At 48.7% G+C, this 24169-nt stretch overlaps 1 protein-coding gene across 1 annotated transcript in view; it reads right to left on the bottom strand.

The window, feature by feature from the left end:
• Positions 1-24169, bottom strand: part of LOC138573682 (procathepsin L-like) — a 230255-nt gene that overhangs the window by 76977 nt on the left and 129109 nt on the right. The window contains exons 2-4 of the mRNA XM_069649357.1: positions 23389-23523; positions 23128-23250; positions 21759-21914 (exon numbers count right to left, since the gene is read on the bottom strand). Coding sequence (XP_069505458.1) covers positions 21759-21914; positions 23128-23250; positions 23389-23517 — 408 coding nt within the window. The 5' untranslated portion in view covers positions 23518-23523. The remainder of the gene's footprint in view (positions 1-21758; positions 21915-23127; positions 23251-23388; positions 23524-24169) is intronic.

Here is a 24169-nt window from a genome sequence, read left to right as displayed (position 1 = left end):
CAGAGATTAAATCTTTACCAGCACTAAAGGGATTCAGCTATTCTTGACCATTCAGTGATGTCTTCACAGCCCAATTTTGGGGGCTTAGAGATTTGACAGATATTAGCATCATTGAACTGGCTGATCAAGCGGAAGGCGAATGGGAGGCCCTGAATATGGAGCTGTCTAATTTACAGTCTTAGAAGCCTCTTAATGCTGCTACTTTTGATTTGCTAACCCCCTTGGTGGAAGTAATAAATGAGGAATCCTCTTGTCATGACCAAAAAGACTGTCAAGTCCCTTCCCAAATGAGGGATGGCATAGGAGTTCATGAAAGATCCTCTGAGTTACACCATACTTTGAGGGAGGTGGATGAACGTATTCGCCTGTCTCACCCCACTGTATCGGCTCTGAACATGGTGTTGAGTTCTTTTGTTGCCCTATATGACAACAGTTGGGCAGAACTGAAATCTACCAATGCTATATTGACTAATGTTACCTCAAAACTCGAGGAACTAGAGTTTGAGATTTGTTTTGCCAATGTGCCTATGAGAAATGAGGTGGAAACTAGGAATGTTATACAGTCTAAGGCAAACTCTGATAACACATTGGGGTCTGTTATTCAAATCTCTGATGATCGGGGTTCAAATGATCAGCTGACCCGCTTGGAAGTGAGGTCATCATCTAGTGGAACGGATCCTGTAACTGATATTCCAGCACAGGGAATTATGGGGATTGATGTTGACATAATTGATATCACTAATGATCAATCTCCAGTTGGGGAGGTGGCAAATGTGCCCATGGAGGATGAAGGGAACTTAGCCAAAGGGCAAGAGATGCCCTCAGTGTCAGGTTGCCCACATCGTTGTGTGGGCGGACCCCTGTTGGGTCCCCAGGACACGACGTCCCGGACGTGACGTCAGGGGAAGGGGGAGGGACGAGGGAGGTTTCGGCAGTTCCGCCAATGCAGTTATTAAAGCAGGTTGAATACAGACCCGGCTCCTGCGTGTTATTCCGTCGTGCGCCGGCTCAGCTGCTTGGGCCCGCTTCAGAGAGCGAAGCGGGGACCCAACACTGGCGACGAGCGGGCGCGGACCCCGCAGGCGCTGTGCTGAGGTCTGCGGCCGAGCAGTTTAGCGCATCGGCGCGCCTCGGGCACGGTTGCCAACCCTGCAAGGCCCCGCCTCCCGTGTGACAGAGGCCTCACATCCAGCCCGTTCACCCTCTGCAACAACGGGTGCGCCGTGTGAGCGCGGCCCCGGCTCCCGTGTGACATTACTCGCAAGCCGGAACACAGGCGCTCCGGCACCGCCGGGCACTCGTCATGAGCGGCCCCGCCCCCGAGGTCGAGCGTGCCGTGTGAGCGCAGCCCCGGCCCCACGTGACACAGCAGACACCCGCTCAGAGAAGCCCACGGGACACGGGCGCTCCGGACCCGCGGAGGCACCCGCCACAAGCGGCCCCGCCCCTCCACACGCGGGTGTTCAAAAGAAGACGTGTTGGTGTATCCAGCAGCCAGCAGGAGTACAAGCCAAAGGCCACACCACGAGGAAGCACCAACGTAGGTACACACAGTGCATCTCACATAGCACAAAGGTCATTGCCACAACACCCTGACTGCGGCGCAGTCATGTCGGACACTGCGACCACCCCGGCGTCCTCCTCAGGAGGAGCAGGACAGGCATCTGGAAGCGCCGACACAGCGCAGGACAACAACCTGCATGCACACCAGGAAGGAGCAGCCCAAGTCATGCATATGCCCAACCCATTTGAAATCAGAGACACCTCCAACCTGGGGCCCAGATGGAACATATGGTTACGAGACTTCAAGTTCTACACAGGGGCCATCGGATTGACGGACGACACGAGGCTGAAAAATACACTGTTCATGGCAGTGGGACCAGCAGTAAGAGACATTGCGGGGGAGTTGCTGGACGTAGACACCGTCACATATGGGGAACTACATGCCAAACTGTCCGAATACTTCGCACCGCATACAAACGTGGATTATGAGTGCCACATGTTCCACACAACAAGACAGGAAAAAGGGGAGTCCATAGACAGTTTTGTGATGCGATTACGCATCAAACTGAAACATTGTGAATTCCACAGGTACTCCAACGAAGAGGCGCTCAGGTCCCAAGTGATAGCTGGATGCCTCTCACAGCTTTTCCGCAAACAACTGTTACAGAAACAACGGTCACTAGAAGAAATCCTGGCGCTGGCCCGCATGGAAGCAGCGGTGGACTCGCAACTGGACAACCTCGGCAAGGTGTCCATTCACCAACCCAGTGACAACGCAGAAATAATCAACAAGATATACACTCACCCAAGTCAGACCAACAAACACCCCGATGCCACGTGCTTCAAATGCGGCTACGAATATCTGCACACTGGTACATGCCCGGCCATAGGGCAGAAGTGCGCCGCGTGCGGGGGAATGGACCATTACAGGGTCATGTGCAAGAACGCCCCGACCCACTCAACGCCCAAACACCGATACCAGGAAAGGCGCAGGCCCACACCACAGAGCCCGCCCAGGCCGCCAGCGGACAGCGAAAGGCGGCGTACCAGGAAAGAAGAAGGAGACCGCAGAAGTCACTACACACGCGAAGACAAACGGTCATCTGAGGACACTAGAAGATCACACAGGCGGCGTTTCGTAAGGTATGTGGAGACCCGATCCCCCACCAGCACGGATACCCTCTCGTCAGAAGAGGATCAGAGAAGGAAAGGGTACGTGTGGGCCCTACAGGACAACACGACGGCCACCCAACACAGCCCCATTTTGACACTCCAAGTAAACGACACACCACTGAAGTTTCTCGTGGACACCGGAGCGACGGTCAATATCATCAGCGAAAGCGCATATCAGTCCTTGACCGCCCCACCAAAGATCCGAAAAGCCACAGTGGACATATACCCCTATGGATCCAGGACACCCCTGCCATGCAAAGGCATGATCACAGCCACATGCACACACAAAGGACACTCGGCGAAGATCCCACTGTACATTCTAGACACAGAAGCCAACAGCGGGTGCATACTGAGTTTCCGGACAGCAGTTGACATGGGACTGGTACACATCTTATACCAGTTGATGGCCCACAAGTACTTCGCCAAACCGGACTCAATTGAACAATCATTCCCCAGACTCTTCACAGGTCTAGGCAAACTACGCAACCGAAAAGTGCACCTCCACATCAACCCTCAGGTCAAACCGGTAGCCCAACACTACCGAGGCATCCCGTTCAACATCTAGAGACAAGTAGAAGAGGAATTGGACAAGCTCATCAAAATGAATGTTATAGAACCTGTTTCAGGCCCGACACCATGGGTTTCACCCATCGTCCCTGTCCCGAAGAAGTCACCAGAAGGTTCCATACGGCTATGCGTCGACATGCGCAGAGCCAACACAGCCATCGAAAGGGAGCGACATCAAGCGCCGGGAATCACGGACATGATTCACCTCCTCCACGGGGCGAGGATATTCTCCAAATTAGACCTCACAAAAGGCTACCACCAGATCGAAATAGCACCGGAATCCCGTTACATCACCACGTTTGTCACTCATCTCGGCCTGTTTCAATACAAAAGGCTCAGTTTTGGCATATCCTCAGCCGCTGAGATCTTTCAGGAGGAGATCCACAAGGTGATCAGGCACGTTCCCAACTGTCTGAACTATTCGGACGACGTCCTGGTATATGGCAAATGACAGGAAGAACATGACCTGGCACTGCACAGAGTATGTCAGGCGCTAGACGACGCAGTGCTCACCCTAAACAAAGCTAAGTGCGAATTCTCCAAAGGATCGCTGAGGTTTTTCGGGCACATCTTCTCAGATAAAGGCATGAGGCCAGACCCAGAGAAAGTGGAAGCCCTCAACTCAGCCACGCCCCCCGTCAACGCTACAGACCTCAGATCGTTTCTGGGACTGGCCAGCTACTGCTCCAGATACCTGAAAGACTATGCCACCGTCAGCAATCCCCTACGGCTCCTCACCAGGAAGGACACGCCGTTCACGTGGTCAAAGGAGTGCCAGGCAGCATTCGAAGAGATACGAAGGGCCATCACACAGGCAGAGGACATGGCATATTTTGACGCCAGCCGTGATACCGAGCTGATTGTGGACGCCAGCCCTGTGGGACTGGGCGCCATATTGACACAAAAAGACCACAAGGAGCCACGGTCCACGCACGTGGTAGCATATGCCAGTAGGAGCCTGACGACCACAGAACAGGCATACTCTCAGGCGGAAAAAGAAAGCCTTGCGGTTGTCTGGGCCTGCGAATACTTTCATCTATTCCTTTTTGGCAAGGAGTTCACCATCATCACGGACCACCAGGCACTACTCACCATATACGGCAGCCCGAAGGCCAGGATGCCACCAAGAATTGCCAGGTGGGGACTCCGCTTGCAGGACTACAGGTTTACCATACAACACCGGCCAGGAAAAGAGGAAAACCCCGCGGACTATCTCTCCCGACATCCCATGCCCACGACGGCGTCCCAACCGTCCATAGCGGACGCGTACATTAATTACATTATTCACCACCTACAACCACTTCCGGTAGGGTGGCTGGAGCTGTCCGTCCAATCAGAAGCAGACCCAGCACTGCGAATCGCCCGGCACTGCCTTCAGGTAGACAAGACGGCCCTCATGAAACAGCAGGCCAGAGGTGAAGCGGAAACCACGAAAGAAGACATCAAGTGGCTAGATCAAGTCCGCGACGAGTTGACCGTGGTAGAGGATAACGTCATACTAAAAGGCTGCAAGGTTGTCGTCCCGAGAACCCTCCGGGAAAGGATAATACACCTAGCCCATGAAGGACACAGGGGCGTAGTCGCCACAAAGCGCCTCCTTCGCCAGAAAGTCTGGTTCCCCCAACTTGACCGCCTGGTGGAAAACATAGTGGGCAACTGCCACGTCTGTGCACAAGTGGCACCCCCGCCACACCCGAACCCCCTACAACCCTCACCGCTGCCCAACAAAGTGTGGGAAGAGTTGGCAATAGACTTATTCGGACCACTGAATAATGGGACACACGTGGTCGTACTCATGGACGAGCACTCAAGATACCCGGACGCCCAGATAGTAGAGAGCAGCGCCACGACGTGTGTCATCCCAGTTATCGACAGGATGCTCTCTGCCTATGGCATCCCCAAGATCATAAAGTCCGACAACGGTCCCACTTTCATCAGTCAAGACTTTCAACAATTCGCAAAATACATGGGGTTTCAACATCGACGCATAACCCCCCGGTGGCCACAGGCCAACGGCATGGTCGAGAGATTCATGGCCAACATAAAGAGGACCCTACAAATAGCCCATGTGCAAAACAAGCCATTCGAACAGGCCCTTAATCAACTTCTACGAGAATACAGGCACACCCCCCACAGCACAACGGTTGTATGCCCGGCAGACCTGATGTTCCGAAGACCGATCACCACGCGACTACCCGAGGACCCGAGACCACAAAATCCAACACCGCTGGAACAAGAAGCGCAAGCAAACGACACCGCGAACAAAGCAAAAACAAAGGAGATCACGGACAGGAAAAGGAGGGCTCGGGAGAACACAATGCAACCAGGAGACGAAGTATGGCTAAGACAACCCAAGAACAGGAAAGAGGAAGCCACCTTCGCACCCACACCGCTGGTCGTGACACATAAGAAGGGTTCTATGGTCACCGCACAAAGAGGTGACCACTCGACAATAACCCGGAACAGCTCGCACTTCAAACGAGTCAGACTGACTCCAGCAGGCCAATGGACCTGGGACCGAGACAGCGATGAGGACAGACCACGCGAAGAAGCATATCAGGGAGACGGAGAAGAGTCAGAAGGCGAAGCGCCCCGCTCCCCACCCGCTAGGGAAGAACCGACCCCGAGCAGGACAACACGACCGCAGAGGAGTCGCATGAAAACCGATGCGACTCATCGAGGAGATGGGGTAAGAAAGGAGCCCTTCAACTAACGCGTTAAAAAGGGGGGAGATGTCAGGTTGCCCACATCGTTGTGTGGGCGGACCCCTGTTGGGTCCCCAGTACACGACGTCCCGGACGTGACGTCAGGGGAAGGGGGAGGGACGAGGGAGGTTTTGGCAGTTCCGCCAATGCAGTTATTAAAGCAGGTTGAATACAGACCCGGCTCCTGCGTGTTATTCCGGCATGCGCCGGCTCAGCTGCTTGGGCCCGCTTCAGAGAGCGAAGCGGGGACCCAACACTCAGTTTCCCAAAAAACTACTATTGTGTTGAAAGGCAAAACTATGAAGCGGAGGGTGGGGGCCAAGAAAAATAGAATTTTATCCTTAAGAAAGGCCTACCACACTCTGTTTCATGCTAGACTATCCCCTGTACCGGAACAGGTAATTTCAATACATGAACCAGTGTTAAAATCTAAGATCACATCTGAGAATATTTGAACAATGCCGGATAGGGTGGTCGATGTCCCAGCTCCCCGGGATCCTATTACAGAGTCACTTGTAAAGAATATGGAATTTACTAAGGTAGTGGTATCTCCCGATATGAGCCTGGGTGGGTGGTTAAAAGTCTCTCCCATTACTCCATTCCCACACCTAACTGGGTTTTGGGGCGAGCAGGGAGGAGGCCCTTATAGATTTAGTCCACTCTCTTGCCAATCTCAGTCTATTTGGGGCCCAACAGAGGGGGCAACTACCTCCATGACGCTGGGGAACAGAGTGGAGGGGAAAATGGGGCATGTATGTTCAACAGTAAGTCCTCATGTAGTCTTGAATGAGGTACCGGTGGTGAGTTGGGGCACTACGAATGACATTACCAGACCTACGTTGGTTAAAGAGGAAATATTCCTATTACACAACTGCCCCTCCCATGTCTTAATCCTACTTTGCCTATAGACAGGGTGGTGGCAGGATCTGGTATGAGAAAATCAACATTCCTCAAAGAGGTGGCTGACCTCCCCCTGGAATCTAACTACCCCAGAGTTTCAGCTGGAATAAAGAATTTGTTGCAGCGTCTCCACTACCCTTCAGGTGCTACTGTTAGAGGGCTCACTGGTGCACCTACAGGGAATGGTGATCCGTGTTATGGTCCATCAAGTGCTCCACCAACAAAACACTCTTATTCTGATGCATTCAAAGGGAAAATAGTTACACAACAGAGGGTGAAGGGTGGGGGCCGTGATATACATCAAGTTAAGATCCACTGTACCCTGGGTTTGGACTATCAGATTTGTATGAATCGGCCAAACATCTTAACCATTTTTGCATCTATCCCAAGTCTGGATTTGGTGTCATCGGCTGACATGGGGAGAGTTTCCTTCCCAGTCAGAGAGGATACGACTACTAGTATTATGTATCTCTCCTCTCCGCTAGTAAGAGAACTCATTTTCACTCAAAAAGAAGAACTGGCAGGATTGGGTTTCGAAATCTCTCTGATTCATGAACCAAATAAGGGAATCGTCAAGAATGGTATGAGCCAATCCATTGCCAGCTTTCCCAAGGTTGCCGTTATATCTGATAAGCTGGCCCAGAGTGGAGTGTTGAATGATATGGATTGAGCATCCATTATCTCCTCTCTATGGCAAAAATTGGTCCCATGAAAAGAATTTCTCTTCGGGTGATCATTGGAAGAGTTTAACATTATGTTTGAAATCTTGGAATACTTGTGGCAATATCCATCTTTTTGCTAATTCTGTGTGTATGAAAACGTTGAGAAAGGCTAATTGCATTTGTCTGCAAGAGACATAGTTAACCTCAGCATCCAATCTGGATGAGGGGAGACAATCGGGGGGCCTTTTGATTGCTGTGGATATCTCCCTTGGCCTTAGTGGGATGGCAATTGCAGATTTGCCCTTTGGTGTATTGGGGGTTGATTGTAGGTCAATGGATGGTTTGATCAATCTACTATTACTCAATATTTATTGGAATAAGGGTATTGAACTGGTTGATCCATTTGTAGACAGGCTCTGCCGGGTGCTGGATGAGTGGATGGAAACTCACCCAGATGGCAGGGTCATAGCTATGGGAGATCTAAATGCAAACTGTGTTTATTCTCACAAATTGTGGGAGTTGGAAGAGATTGGTGGGGGTAACTCAGAGAAGCAAGTGGCTGGTCAGAAGTGGATAACAAATCTGGGTGGTAGGGGTCTTTTTCCACTGGTGGGGAAAAGCACTGAATCAGGGGACTTTAGAAAATGGCATACTTGGCACAGAGGAGACAGCTCGTCTCTGATTGATTATATTTTTGTAGACACTTCCCTTATGAACTCTTGTCTGTCATTTGAAATATTTAAAAATGATTGGAGCGACCATTGCATTCTTACGGCACAATTTAATTGGGTTCTAAATATTAGGAAATGTCTGCAAGAATTACAGTTAGTGGCCAAGGTAGGGCGTAATGCTGTTAAGTGGACTGACCCGAAAATTTGTGTCTTGAATTCCCAAATATACCACGTATTGAATCATTCAATCATTTGTGGGTCAAATGACTGACAAAATGGCCTTGGGAATGAGAGCAAATGGCTCTGGCCAAGTTAGGCATGCCCACTGTTATAATACCGATGTAGCATCTGCAAAAAAGATGTTATGAAGAACAATAAAGCAGATTCAGAGCACTAATCAAGACGAGGCAGTGAGCAGAAAGCTAATTGGGAAACTTAAGCAATCATATAAGAACTACTGTAAGTCTATTAAATCTGCAATACTTCAGAAAGATTCAGAAAAGATGCTTGGAACCCTAATTGCGGCAGATACAAGTGCATTTTGGTATTTGGTAAATGGGCAGGACCCAAATTATACAACTTGCCAGTCGAACTCAATTTCTGAAAAACAATGGATCGAGTTCTTGGAGAGTAGATTTGGGAAGTCCTCTATGGACCCACCATTAGTTTTGGACCTGACTAGAGAGGACAGGTGGGATCCACAAGTTGAGGTAGAAACCATCTTAAAACTGATCGCCAGATGTAAGCGTTCAAGGGATCCGGGCTCAAACGGCCTCACAAATAACACCTTCAAGGACAATCTTAATTTGTGGGCCCAGTTGTTGTGCCTGGAGTTCAGTGATATACTGTCCTCAGGGGTGACTCCTGTATCTTGGAACACAGCTCATGTTGTCGCACTCTTTAAGTGTGGCAGCAGGACGGATCCGGTTAACTATCGTCCGATTTCACTAATCGATGTGGACTGCAAAATGTTTTCTTCCTTCCTGTTGTCACACTTGGAGGAGTGGGCTCTCAGGAGTCACCCGCTGGATCAATTCCAGACGGCTTTTAGAAGGGGTCACTCGACCAATGTCAACAGGCTTGCCCTGAAGTGTGTACAAGAGGCAGCATGGTCAACAGAAGGTGGCTGCACGTATATGGCTTCAGTTGACCTGATGGCCGCGTTTGACCGGGTTGACCGGGGCAGGTTGTGGCTAAAACTGGCTGGTTGGGGCCTACCTGCAGGGCTCCTGAGATTAATCAGCGGGGTCTATGAGAACTGTGGGGTCCGGGTTCGTTTGAATCAAGGAGGAGATCTCTCAAGGAGAATTAGATTGTTTCAGGACATCAGACAAGGTTGCACATTGGCACCCTGGCTGTTCAACCAATACTTTTCAGATGTAGCCATCTTACTTGCCAAAGAAGGATTCCTGGCCCCCAAGATCGGAAAGGACAAAATTATTTGGCTAGCATATGCTGATGATCTGTTGATTTTTGATAATACCAAGGTGGGGCTGCAACGGTCTCTAAGTAATTTTGAAGCATATGCTAAAACCAATGGTTTAACAATTAATCCCTCTAAAACGAGAATTCTGTCCTTTAGAAAAGCGAGGGTCAAGACTTCAGGTTATATTGGCAGGTTGGGTGAGACTCCTTTGAAATTGGTTGATTCTGTGCAATATTTGGGTTTCAATATCTCTGCCTACCCTGCCAGATAGATTATATCGAGGTATTATCCTTAGAGCTAGATGGAATGTGCTCCCCACTAGCAATATCTTGGTCAGAAGAGGGTTGATTTCAGCAGATCTTGCTAAATGCAGGTTCTGCCTGGCCAATGAAGAGTCCTTAAAACATTTGGTTATGGAGTGTGACTCTACATCCACTCAGGGTAAAATATCTGGACCCTCTAAAAGTCAACCCCATTATGTATGAGGAGGAGTGGGCATGAAAAAGATGCCTGAATATTCAAACCATTCATGAGGGCTTGGCCCTATCCGGATTTATTATAACATAGAGTAAAGTTTGCTATTCTGTCAGGAGTGGGAAATGACTTATGTAATGTTTGAGTACAATGAGTACTGTATTTGATATCTTTGTTTTCTTTCTCTTATAATGTTTAATTCCACTCGGTCAGTACTGATGGTAGAGATGTTTTGGTACTATGTGAAACATTTTTTTTATTTTAAATGCTTCTCTTGATGTTTTGTAAAGGTTTGAATAAACCATATACAAATAAAAATAAATAAATAAATACATGAATAAATAAATACAAGTGCACGAGATCAGGTTGATCAAACTTACTGCCAATATAATGATATTCCAGGTTAAGAAACTGGAAATTAGAAAATCATCTTTGAATAATCACAGCCTCCTGTTTCTCACTTGTGTCAGTCATAGAGGTAAGCTCTTTATCAATGCCTCGGTCGAGGTTGGGCTTTATCAATGGCCTTACAAACGTATTTTCAAGTGAAAGGAAGTAAGGTGAAAACCAGCAAGTGGATAATTATAATTGTTCTTTTATAACGTGCTGCTTAATATCAGAAATTGTTTTTTATGCGCGGGATCGGAATTATAACCTGTGTTGCGCTGCGTTGTCTTGCTTCCAAGACAAACGCGCTGATATCCGAGATATCCTCCTTCACCCTCATTATTTTTAGGAGCGTTGACAACTCATGTTGGTTGATGAGCCATTATTTCAGATCACCGGACCGATTGGCCACCAGCGAGCTCAGTATTCAACCACTGGGTAGATTTGTTTATTAGTGACACTGGTGCTTTTTTCTGACCATAATGTTACTGGAGCTTCTACCGCAAGAACCTCACACACATTTAAGCTATCGAGGAGCGAGTCCGCTAAGGAGCCTGCTTTTATCTCCTGTTCCTTATTTGCTGCAACATCCTCGGGTGGGGGAAGAGGGTAGCAGAGTGGTCTCAAAGGTCTCTGAACAAACTTTAAAGTAGACTGTTTAATAAGCCATGATGCCGGCATTGTGTTCCCTTCAGTTATCCTCAAATTAGTACTGCTTACAGCAGGGAGGGAATTGTGCCTGAACAAGACGGGGCAACCAGCATCCTATATTTAGGGCACCACAGGCCATTTTCCACCCCTCAGTTCCACCCGCAGCACTGACAGTCCATCCACAACCATCCACCCGCGGATGCAAAGAGGGAGGCGGGCTCCCCCAGTAAATTTTGTCCATTTTCAGCACTGGCTTATTGTGCTATGCAATTTCTGTGTGCAGCCTTTTCTTTTTCCCCACATTTGTTCTTCTAATCAGTATGGGGCTTGTTCTTGTATTGACTTCTGATTCCATTGGCCAACAAGATTTGGAGCACATGCTCACTCAAGCTACTTAGTCACCCAGATGAAAACACGTTTGGTGCAGCGGGCCCAGGAGATACCTTGTATGGGGCATGCTCGACTGGCTTAATGGACTGCCCGAGTCCACCTCCCTCCCACTTCACAAGAGTATGATTAGGCAGGATGGGCTATATGCAAATTTAAGATTGTGACACCCTCACAAACCAGATCATCAGGTTTACACAAAGGGGCCAGGACTACTCAGAGAGTAATAGTGTAAACACAATGACAGATGCGAAACTGGCTCAAAGGTGTCATTAAAAAGCTCAAGAAAATTAAGTCAGTTCCAAGATGTCTAAGCGTTAAAAATTGTTACCATTATAGTCTATGTTGAATTTACGGGGTTTCAAAACTTTGAAACAATGGGATCCAGTAAACATAAAACTAAGTAGTGATCATGCGAAACCGTGTCTGAGGAAGGATTACAAGATTAAAGGACGTTCTAGACCATGTTGTTCAGATGACACTATACACCCTTGCCTCATCTTCACCAAACTTCAGATAGTGCTGTTGGTTTTTTAAAGGAGCGGGCCAGGTCCCTATCTTCAACCGGATCTCTGTAGTGCATCTGCCTCCTGCTTCACTTGCCGCTCTCCATCTTTTTCTCTCTCAGTAGGGCTACAAAGCTGGTTGTGGGCACACACTAAAGACTGTACAGGAAGGGTATGGCTATTGGCACATGGGCAAGCCAGGGGTGATGAATGAAAAGCACCAACATAAGCGAGCAGAGATGTAGGAAGATGTAAAGATGAACAACTCCTCGCCGCCGGAACTCCCAACTGCCCCAACTGCTCTGACAACTTGCTTTTTCAGGCACTTTCGCAGTCAGTGTTCAGACCTTCAGGCCCGCTGCATGGTCTGTTTTCTGGCCCAACTGACTTTACGCCACTGATTTATTTCTTTCAAGGACTCAAGGGCTCCACACTCACAGACTTGCCCACTGCATGGTCCTCTGCTCCAGCAAACTCTTTGCTGTCAAAGGTGCCTGTGATGCGCTGCTGCGCATGCTGACATGCTGCAACTCTGGCTTTCAAGTACTTCCAGGCTCCAGGCTCAGGCAGTTCCGACCATTCCATTGTAGGGCACTATGCCCCATCTGTTTTATTTGTAAATGTAGGGTTTGGGGAATGAAAGTTGAACTCCTTTACCCTTCACACATCTCTTTCTCTTCTTAGATCATCTTGCAGACACACGGCTGGAGGCTGTCATCCTCCCCAACCGGGGAGTGAGGTAAGTGTTCCCCCAGACTCCTAATCCAAACAATCCCTTCCCCGCCCTTCCAACACCACTTACCTTCTTTTTGGTCCATTTTGCGAGCGGATACACTGGTAACACTTCTGTCCCCAGCGCGTCCGCTCCCGATCCATGGCAGGCCGTCATGGAAAGGAAGAAGGGACTTCATTCCATGGCGGCAATTTTTTTGTTTCCTTTTTTTCGATTTTCTTTTAATGGCCACCATAGAAAAGGAGAAGGGACTACTTGCAGTCCCTTCTCCCTCCCGTTCCATGGTGGCCATTTTATTTGTTTACCTTTTTCAGTACACTTTAAATGACCACCATGGAAAGGGAAAACGGACTCCCTTTCCCCTTCCCTGGGGGCCATTTTATTAGACTTTTTTTTTCTGTTCCTAAACACCGTAGCATTTCAGAACAGAAAAACAATGCTATTAGTTCCCCAGTCTTGCGTACCGAAGTACTAATAGAAATAAGCCCCTTGCCGCTGCAGCATTAGCGAGTCTGGTAAAGCCCCTGGGCCTTAGTTAAGTATGGGCCCCGGGGCTTTACCAGACTCAGTGAGCTAAACATCCACCATTTCGCTTACACAACTCAGTCCATATTTTGTCGACGTCATTAATGGTTAGCTGGTCCTGCTGGGATTCAGACATCTGGAAGTGGTGCATCAAGTTACATCACCGGCTATTCCTTAAACAATATTTTATAAGATTGATGAGAAATGTGTTTTCCCTCCAGCAATGACCAGGCCTTTGTACACTACACCAAGAAAATATCTGCTATCCTATTTTCTGGGTGCCTTCCTAATTTTCAAGCACTTTTGAAACAGCCATAAGACACCAGGTAGTAACCCTCTAAAAATGCCAAAATAACCGCAGAAGGTAGACGTGGAAATCTAAACTGTTATACTATACCTCATTCCCCTGTTATGACCTAAAATGTCTCTAGTACACAGTAACTGCAGCCCAGGTTGAGAAGGCTAGTCAAAGGCTGGATTTTGTACATTAACTCCCATAAGCGCCCAGCCTAAGCTTGGGATGGTTCCTGCCTCACACACTATTATAACCATTACCTTAAAGGCCCTGGCAGGACTCGGGAACCTCCAAGAGGGCCGGATGGGCTTCTGCTCCTAAGGAAGTGTGGTTGAAATCCCACCCTCAGCTAGATGTGCCCACATTTCCTTCCAGCATATATGGAAACTGACCGTTCGTGGCGACTTAGGGGAAAGTGGAGGGGCTCCGCACGCTGATTTTTTGGGCATGGTTTTCTACATACCTTGGATCACTTGTGCGTACAAGTCTAGGGTTTTGGTGGGGGGGCGTGGCTAACCGCCATGTAGAGAGGACGCGACTTCGGCGAGCTCTGCTAGATGTGCCACTTATAAGCTGTTTCCTACGGCTCTGAAACATTAACCAGACCCTGCAAAGCACCACGATTGCTGCGGACGCCTGTGTGAAGCTCCAGGACTCTCCACACACGAGGGTGTAAGCCCGAAAGACTTGTTTTGCTGCCCGTGAATATCTGTTCGGCAAGAAGCCAAGATGGCGGCTCTCACACACTGAGCCCGGGGAGCCCAGCGCCAGCACAACAGACGGCAAAACTACAAACCTGCACAATCGCTCGTGAGAGGAAGAGGAAGAGCGATTCGGTGGTGCAGCTGCCGAGTGGGGCATCAGCGGCGTTGCATGGGCCGCCGAGACACTCGAGGGGCCGTGGACAATAGGAGGAAACCATCGGCCCGGCTGCGGGGAGCCGCGGAGACCAGACCGGACCCACCAGAAGAGCGGAGGCGCTCGATCGGGGGGAGGCTGCACACAGAGCCTAGTGCAGACGGCCCGCTGCCCCGCCCCACTCCCGGACACGTCCCGCCGGTGAGCGGAGGACACCACCTGCCCAGCTGGGACCAACCGCGAGCGCCGCCTGCGCACCCCCAATACCCCAATGACCCAGGAGAAAAGCAGGGCACATGAGGGCTGGCCGGAGACCCTAAAACACGAACCACAACAGACCCGACCGGATCTAAAGCTATGAGACGGGTCGCCCTTCTGGAAGGGTCCTTGGCCCCCCTCCCTGCCGGAGGCCCCGGTCGATTCTACAGTCCACTTGTGGAGTGGGGGTGGTGAGCAGCGGGGGTTGCGGCTCCTTCAATCTGTATGCGCGGATCTGCCGAGCACTGGCCTGGGGCTCCAGGAGACACACCTAACGAAGGAAAAACTGAAGGTGCTAGCCAAGACATGGCGAGGGACACAGATTGGATCCTCCTACTCCTCTTATGCAAGAGGGGTCCTGATATGAATCCACCCGACCATCCCATTCAGGGTAGGGAGCACCAAGACGGACGACGAGGGCAGAATGGCACTTGTGCAACGTACCATGGAAGCGAGGGAACTATGCCTGGTTAGCACTTATGCTCCTAATCATGATGCCACCGCTTTCTTCCACTCCCTGTTTTCCCGACTGAGCCCTTATGTAAACTGCAATATGATTTTGGGGGGAGACCATAATTGCACCCTAGATCCCCTCAAAGACAGGTCTGATACCAAGCACTCCCGCCCATCCCCCCAAACCAAAATATTGTCTAAATTAATAAACCAGCTGTCACTATGTGATCTGTGGAGGGAACAGGGCCCTGAGCGAAGAGAATACTCCTTCTTCTCCCCGCCACACAATGTCCACACTAGGCTGGACTATATTCTAGTCATTCTGGGGCAGCAAGCCACGTTTTGCGACGCACAGTATTTGCCAAGGGTGCTGTCAGACCACTCCCCCATGTTGGTCACCTAGGAAGTATACCCGCCCAGACCCCCAATTCCCACGTGGAGACTTAGGGCCGAAGCCCTGCTCGATGCAGCCTTTCGCGAACACATAAAAGACAGTACCGATGAATACTGGCAAAACAACATGGACAGTGTAGAATGTGTCAGTACCGCGTGGGAGGCATATAAGGTAGTCATGAGGGGAGAGATGATAGCTGCGGTGGGGGGTTTAGCCCAGAGGACCATCACGAATTCCCTGGTGGGCACGGAAAAAGAGTTGGGGGAGCTGGAGAGCAGGGCAGATTCGACTCCAGAACATCTACAGGAAATAACCAAACTGCGACAAACCTGCCTGTCGCACTGGGAAACCTTGGGGAAACTAAATTATGCTAAGCACACTGAAAGAACGCACACGCTGGGAGATAAACCCGGTAAACTCTTAGCTTGGCTTTACAAGAAGGAAACCCCTAGGACTCCCATTTGCCACATACTCAGACCTGATGGCACCACAGCGCACACCCAGGCAGAGATTAACTTGGTCTTCTCCGAGTTCTAACGTGACCTATACTCCAAGACCCTGCCCCCCACTGACACCGAGATTTAGGATGTCCTGGATAGCATAGAGCTACCCAAAATAGATTCACAAATGGCTGAAGCCCTAGATGACCCAATTACCCCTGATGAGGTGAAAGCAATAATTAGATCCTTACCATCTGGGAAAGTGCCGGGCATGGATGGCCTACCCGGGGAATTCTATAACTCATATGAAGAGACCCTTGCCCCACTGCTAGCGCAAGTATACAACGAGGCTTGCGAACGCGGTATCCTCCCTGACTCCATGAGAGAAGCCATAATAATCCCTTTGCTGAAGCCTGGAAAAGATGGGATGGACTGTGGGTCATATAGACCACTATCTATGTTAAATGTAGATAACAAAATACTGACTGCACTCCTTGCAAATAGATTACGTAGATCCCCCTGCTGATTCACCAGAACCAAACTGGCTACGTGCCAGGGCGTTCTATCACCGAAAACTTGCGCAGGTTACACCACATCATATACAGCACCGAGCGAGGGTCTCAGAAATATGCTGTGGCGTCACTAGACGCCACCAAGGCCTTCGATTTGGTAAGATGGGAATGGTTATATGCCACCATGGTTAGGATGGGGATCAGACCCGCCTTCCTTGAATGGACCCAATTGGTCTACACCAATCCCACTGCCAGAGTGCGCACCAATAAGACATATTCAGAGAAATGGCCCCTTTACAGAGGCACACGGCAGGGATGCCCACTGTCCCCTATGCTATATATTATTGCCGTGGAGCCTGTAGCTGCATATCTCCGGCAGGAGTATGGAGACGGAGGCATTGAACTAGACGGGAGACACACCTCGTCTCTATGTACGCAGACGACATGCTGCTGTACCTGCACAATCCCGAGCACCTCCTGCCCTACATTTTAGAGACTTTAGATTGTTTTCATAAACACACGGGCATTCAGATCAACAAAGACAAGTCTTGTCTCTACCCCCTTGGTGCATTGTATAGTGAGGAGCACAGATCTGTGCCCCCTCTAGACCTTCAATGGCAGGTGACATCCTTTAGATACTTGCGTGTTACCATACACCGTAACCCTAGCACCGCACACATTCTTAACACGTTAGAGCTAAAGATGCCCTTGCAAAGTCCATGGATTTTTGGGGTAAGCTCCCACTCTCGGTAGCGGGCGGGCGGGTCTCCTCAAAATGGTGGCACTCCCCCGTTTACTGCATTGCTTTTCCAACGTCCCCTTTAACATTCCCCGCTCCTTTTTCAGAGACATAAACAAACTCTGTAGGGGATTCCTTTGGCAGGGAGGTAGGCACAGGGTGGCGCTGGACATTCTCCATAGACCCTATGAGAGAGGGGGATTGAAGGTCCCTAATTTCGAACTATACTACTTGGCTAGCCAACTAAGCCATGTGATGCAATAGATGGCAGATGAAACCACCTCAGACACCCGACTTCTCCAACCAGCTCTGCCTCGACTGTTACTCCGAGACTTACTATGGGTTGAGAAGGGGGCTCTGAGACATTACCCATACCTGGTCAGGCTTGGAACCCAGCTCTGGAAGCGGGCCTGTAAAACAGTGGGAGCAACAGACCCCTATTCCCCGCAGATCCCCATTGCGGCAGTCATGGCTAAGCTCTCATGGGGACACACAGAAACACGCACCCAGTGGGAACCCTATGGGGTGGCAGTATTAGGAAACCTCACTTACGAACAGGAGCTCATGACATTCACTGATGTCAGATAGTCCACAGGCCTGCCCACAGGCCAGTTTTTTCTCCACAGAGCAGTAACACAGGCCATGAAGAACAGATGGCCGGAGGCCACTGACCAAGTCATTGAGAACGATATCATTGAGTCAATGCTGGACACTACTGAGGGGGGCCACGCAACCTCCAAACTATACAAAGCCCTACTGCAGGGCACGACCAAGAATTAACTTAAATGCAAAGAGAGGTGGGAGAGGGAATTGGGCCTTGAATTTGAAGACAAAGCATGGGAGAGAATAACCCATTACCATAAAAAAAATCTCTAGAAATGCCCGTCTCCAACTCATCCAGCTGTACATTACCAACAGGGCCTACCTTACACCTGACGCCATATCGAGGTTCAAAGGAGCCACAACCCAGACATGCCCCAAATGCAACAAGCCGAGGGCAGGAATGACCCACATGTTCTGGGGCTGTCCGATGGTCCAGAGGGTCTGGGCCCAGGTGAAAGAGAGGGTAGCAAACGCGGAGATTGAAGTGGAAATTCACGAGCCAGCAGCCTGCATTTTGGGAAGTTACAAGCAAAACAGTAAGAATAAGTCCCTAAATAAACTCTTAGACTTGATATACATAACAGCGAAAAGATGCATAGCCATGGGATGGAAAAGCGCCGGAGGCCTAAGCGACGCCCTTTGGTGGGGTGACCTCAAAAGATGGATAGCTGCTGAGACCGTGGCTCGGGTGACAGTGATTCAGGTACACAGGCTGGACTCCAGTGAAGAACTACTCCGTTGGGTGGCGTTAACAGTGCCATTGCTCCACCCAGCGGCACAAGACAGCGCCTCGGTCAGTACAGACAGTCCCGGCCCGGCACGAGGTCCAGAAGAAGACTGTGGATGTAACTGAGGTCTCGGAGGGAGGGGGGTGGGGCGGGAGGGTTGGGAACGTTATATTATGTTGTTCTTGAATTATGCATACTGCATTGACTAATCCATGATCCTTTGTTTGTTACTATTTGTTGAAAACCCAATAAAGAAATTAAAAAAAAAAAGAAAAGTCTAGGGTTTTGGTAACCATGACATAAATGGGGAAACCAGAAAATGTGAGGGTTTTTTGCTGCCTTTTCTGACATACAATCCCTCCCAAAAGTTGTTGGGGTGTAGGGAACTAAACATAAGGGTTTAGCCTCGTGAGTTTTCTTGGGCATGGCTTCAACATACCCAGGCTCACTGTGCAGTGAGCAATTTTCAGACACTCCCCCCTTTAAGCAGAGAACACCTCCTCTCCAGTTATCTCATCTTGGTGCTGCGCTCCATAAAATACAGTTAAATCCCACAATAAATATAGTCCAGTTGTACACATAGATCCTCCACCTTTTCCTTCTCATGCCTTCCTGTGTATCTTATCCATCCCTCATCCTGATCCCAACTATCTACCCCACTGTGCTTCTCCCTACCACTGCTGAATGTATTATCATACTGCTCCTTTGCCTCTCTGACAGGCAAAGCACTTTGAAGATAAACACTATGGCAGGAGGCGCTATACAAATGCAAGATAACCTAACGTAACATCCCTTCAACCTACTGTAAGAGACTACATTAGGCGGAGGGTCTACCAAAAGGAGTAATACTGTGGGGTATAGCAGATGCCTAAATCCTTAGCCGTTCATGCATAATGTTTATTTTCATTAATGGTACTGTTTTGGAGTAAAGCCCTGCTTGGACATATGCATTTCCATCTCCCAAACAAGGATGGAATGCATTTTTAAATATAGTACAGAAACTTGGAATCCTGGATTTTAGAAATATCCCATACAGTATTTCTGAAATTCTGCATGTTTGCTGTAAATTGCAGAATACTGCAATACTCCTACTGGGAGCCATAGACTTTTATTTGATGCGCTGGAATTAGCAAGATGTTAGTGTAACACAGGTGCCTTTATGTAGATGTATGATGTTTATATTTACCCTACACATTGCACATTCTGCTTTTTTTGGAAATGGACCCATTTTTTTATAGATTCACATATTTCCCGCTCAGCAGAAATTATCTGATGTTGTACATGTACCAGGTCTTTTTTTGTTGTTTTTTATACCGGGAGTAAAAATGCTATCCAAGTCTTTCCCCTCTACCCTCACACATACAGGGGGCACTTAGAAGGTGTGTAGGTGGCTTGGGGAGCTGTGGGTTACCACATTGTTTTAAAAAAAAGAATTTCTCAGCCAGTTTTTTTTTGTCACATGTATAAGCAAGCATGGGAATTGCCAACAGTTTTGGCTTTTGTGTAAGCATGGGCAAGGCATTTGCCAGGCACAGCCATAATGGTACTAACTGACCATTATTGGTAGCATTTGCAAAATGGTATTGGTACCTGAGCATATAATAGCAGTGCCTGGAAAATCTTTTTATTTATATATTTATTTGTTGGGTATTTATAATGCACCTATACACAATGGACCTCATTACGAGATATGCAATAAGGGGCTAACGGCGCCGGTAAAGGTGTCGGAGCTGCTAATCCCTTACTGCCCCATTACAGGTCTGCCCGCGGGACCCGCTAAGGACGGCTGGTTTTACCAGGCGTCCTTAGCGGGTCCCACGAGCAGACCAGGATGCTACCAACGGGCCCGTCATTCACGGGCCCGTTGTTAGCATCATCCCCATTCCCATTGAGCCCTATGGGGGCTCGAATGGGAATGGGGATGTACAGGGTCTGGGTTCCTCGAATGGTCGAAATGGCCCGGTATTTCCCATTCCAGGAACCCGGACCCAGTACCCGGAATGGAGGTAGCCAATGCTGCAAAAAGCGGCATGGTTACCTCCTTCCTCGTGATGAGGCCCAATGTGTTTCAAAGCACAACAAGGCAAGAGAGTGGGTGAACAGGAAAGACATAAAAAAAAACGATCCCACTATGCCTTGTGACATTTGGAATGAGCAAGTGAGGCAAAGAGAAGTGCAGGGTAGAGGGGAGGGGAAGAGTGCTGATCAGGGGTGAAGGGCACATATATATATATATGTGTGTGTGTGTGTGTGTGTGTGTATAATAGCTACACACAAACCAAAACTGTTGGCTTTGCCAATGCTTTTTTTATCAGGACTCTACTGGATGTAAAACAATTGGATGAAGGTGCACTTGGTTAATACATTTTCATTCCATTATTTATTTGTCCACAGTTCCAATTAAGCCATTAATTCTCTGACGACTGCTTTGAAATAATGCTACATACACTTCAAGCACACATTTCAATGTTACAGCTTGATAAAGCTAGCTCAAAGGTAGCCCAGGAGGATTTGTTTGGGTGGAGAGGGGCGGGAAATAGGGTGAAATGGTCATAGGGATTCACTTGGCCATGGGCATTCAGTGGGTGGATAACCTAACAATTCCTGCAAGCAGTGTGTCCCTCCTCACATCCTTCCTAGCTGTACTCAAATGCAATAGTTTCGGCTTATAGGTGACGCACAAGTGCAACTGGATAAGCAAAACTAAAAAAGGAATTCACTCACATACATCTGGTGTAAAATCAAGTCCATCCGATAGGTCACATTTTCCTGGAGCTTCTCTGCCATTCTCTTACATGAGTTAATTTACATAAATATGTGGGTGCTGTGAGGGTGCCTCTAGTGTCAGGCTTGACTGACAGCAAAGGATGCCTTTAATAGGAGGTGCATATAAACATAATAGCAGGACCGCCGGTCTCTGAGCACGGATAAACTACAGGTAACTAAGACAGAGAGAAAGTGATTTACCCAGGATCAGACAATTTGATTAAGTAGGTTCTCTAGGACAGGGAAGCCAGGTCTTCCGGTTTCACAGGCAGCACAGTAGCCATCTTTCCACATCTCCTCCTCAGGAAGGGGAGATTTCTAGAACGGGCTTCCCAAAGTCTTTTCACATTCTCAAGCCCCCGCAAATTTGATGTGTCTGTCATGTGTGACCTGCTGTATGATTAGTTATAAAGCAGGTCTGATATGCAGTGTTCCCACTCACCTGGTTTTTTACAGGGGTGACGAAACCCTTTGCACTCCAATTGACCTCCTTGGGTGCTTCAAATGACCCAGACCTCTCGAACACTGGCACCTCCTTATAGTGCTGCGAGGGCTCTGTCAGGGCGCCGTTCATGAGCTGCTCGAATTCTTTCTCAAGCTACAGAGAGAGGAAGTGGAGTATATGTTATTGTATTGAACATTTATAGCAACGCACCAAGCCCTCAGGCATCTGGGTGCTAGTTACGTAGATGGGTATACGTCTGAGGTGGAGTAGGCAGTACCATGACAAGCAATGCTACCAGGGAGGAGTGGGTACAGGATAGTTATAGACGAGAACCCTATGGGATGGGATTGGATTTAATAGCACAGAGGCCACTTGCACAACTCTTTCATCACCACCCCTCCAATAAAATCTCTCATCTCTTCCCCCTACCTCATTGCATTTTCATTCACCGCTCTAGTGCCATGTTGTCCCCCAAACATGGCTGACTGTTTATCCACCACTACTGCCTCCATCTGAGATAACCCTCCATCCGCAACCCAGTCCTTCCATGTGCAACACTCTTCATGGTCTCTTCTTAGTCACACCCTTAACGTACAAATGCACCCCTTGTTTTTACCTTCTCCAGCATAATCCCATTGTCCTGCTTTCCAACACATTCTATTGTTTATTTTGGCCCTCTTGTATTTCCCTTCAGTACTATACTATTATTAAATACTGTTATCGTATTTCCCTTCAGTCAATGTTGCCCATCTACTACACTCATGGATCATGAATGTTCTTACTCAACACACCCATGTTCTGCTTCCAAAACACTGCTTCTGTCTCACCGCCATCCTTTCTCAATCTCTCTTGAGACCATCCCTGGTTGTTGTCCCATCTCTCATCATTTCATTCTCCCATATTGTACACCCTTCTCCATATTAATCTGACCTTCTGCTTTGTCCTACACCCCTCCACCAACCCCTAATTGTATGATTCAACTCATGACTATAATTTCTGGCATATAAAATCAACATTGCAAGCAGAGAAACACATTTCTCCAAAGAATGGATAATCTGCTCCTCGGGCAAAGCCAAATATCTGGCGAAGTTCACCAATTTCACTTCGCCAGTGGTAAATTCGACCACACCTACTCCCAGGGGCGTTGCTAGAGGGGGGCTAAGGGGGCTATAGCCCCTGATCTTTTGGTTGTAGCCCCGGATAGAATCTCAGGAGCTACAGCCAAAAGTCTAGCTAGCCCCCAGTCCCAACAGTTCCGACATCAGCGTAGCCCCGGGTTTTTTCCAGACCTAGCAACTCCCATGCCTACTCCTCACCATGCGCGTCATAGCCCATTATTATTACACCATCCAGCAGCTCAGATTACCAGGTCTCCGAAGTGGTTGATCTTGAGACTGAAGCTGTGCTTCCCCAGGGCGTGCTCCTCATTGTGTCGCGCAATCATCTCCAGATTGTTCTCCCAGATCTTGCGACGGTAAGCTTCTGCCCCCTGCAAGACATGGGTGCGGTGGAAGTCATGGGGCTGCTTGCAGTTCTCTGCGCTACTACAACCATCCTCACCAGTACTCGTGAAGAACAGCAAATCTTACCGCACTCTTTCACCCGCCTGCTCTCACACAGTACTTACTTCCGGATAGTGTTTCCCATGGTGGCTCCTCCAATTTTTCCAGTCAACATCCAGCGATGGGTTCAGTGCACAGGACGAAGCTGCCAGCAGGACAGTTGTGATGAGTGAGAGGTCCATGTTCTTGACCATGGTCACCTGCCCAGAATGAAGGGTCGCAGTTAGATATGGAAAAGAACATGGCTGACTTCTCTTCAAGAACTCCATGACCAACATACGTCCATATTTGTTAGACATCGTTAAACAAAGGAATGGATATCTGTTTTAACTGATACAAAATAAAGCAGCATTTTATAGCAGAAATGTTTAATTTGTCATCACTAGAGTTTATAAAAGAGTTTTGGGAAAAAAGAGATGATTAACACATGATATGATATTTATCTAAGCGCAGATTCGGTGACAGAACCTGTGTTGCTCCTTGTGGTTTTGCTTCTAAGGCGAGCACATTGCCCCTGATCTATCCTCCCGATGACAACCATTATGGCCTAAATTAGGAGCATGATGGTAATTATAAAAACAGGCAGCATAGGAACATGGTGGACTGGGCCAGTGGCCCATAGGGAACTCTGGAGAATTCCTGGTAGCCCTCTGCATCCTGGGCCTCTTTTGTGTGGTGACCTATTATACTGTATCCCAAATGTTCTCATGTTCTCATAGGAGAAATGTTCCTCTTGCTGAAAATGTGTAATTTGGGGCAATTTTGAAAACTATTTCCGGGGTCTCTTTTGGTTCCCAGTGCACCCCTGCCATATGGAAATAGCCCCTTTTTTACGACCCACATATT

Source organism: Ambystoma mexicanum, chromosome 1p, assembly GCF_040938575.1.
Source record: "Ambystoma mexicanum isolate Mex_15411 chromosome 1p, UKY_AmexF1_1, whole genome shotgun sequence".
Classification (NCBI taxonomy): domain Eukaryota; kingdom Metazoa; phylum Chordata; class Amphibia; order Caudata; family Ambystomatidae; genus Ambystoma; species Ambystoma mexicanum.
This window is presented reverse-complemented; position numbering and strand designations above follow the sequence as displayed.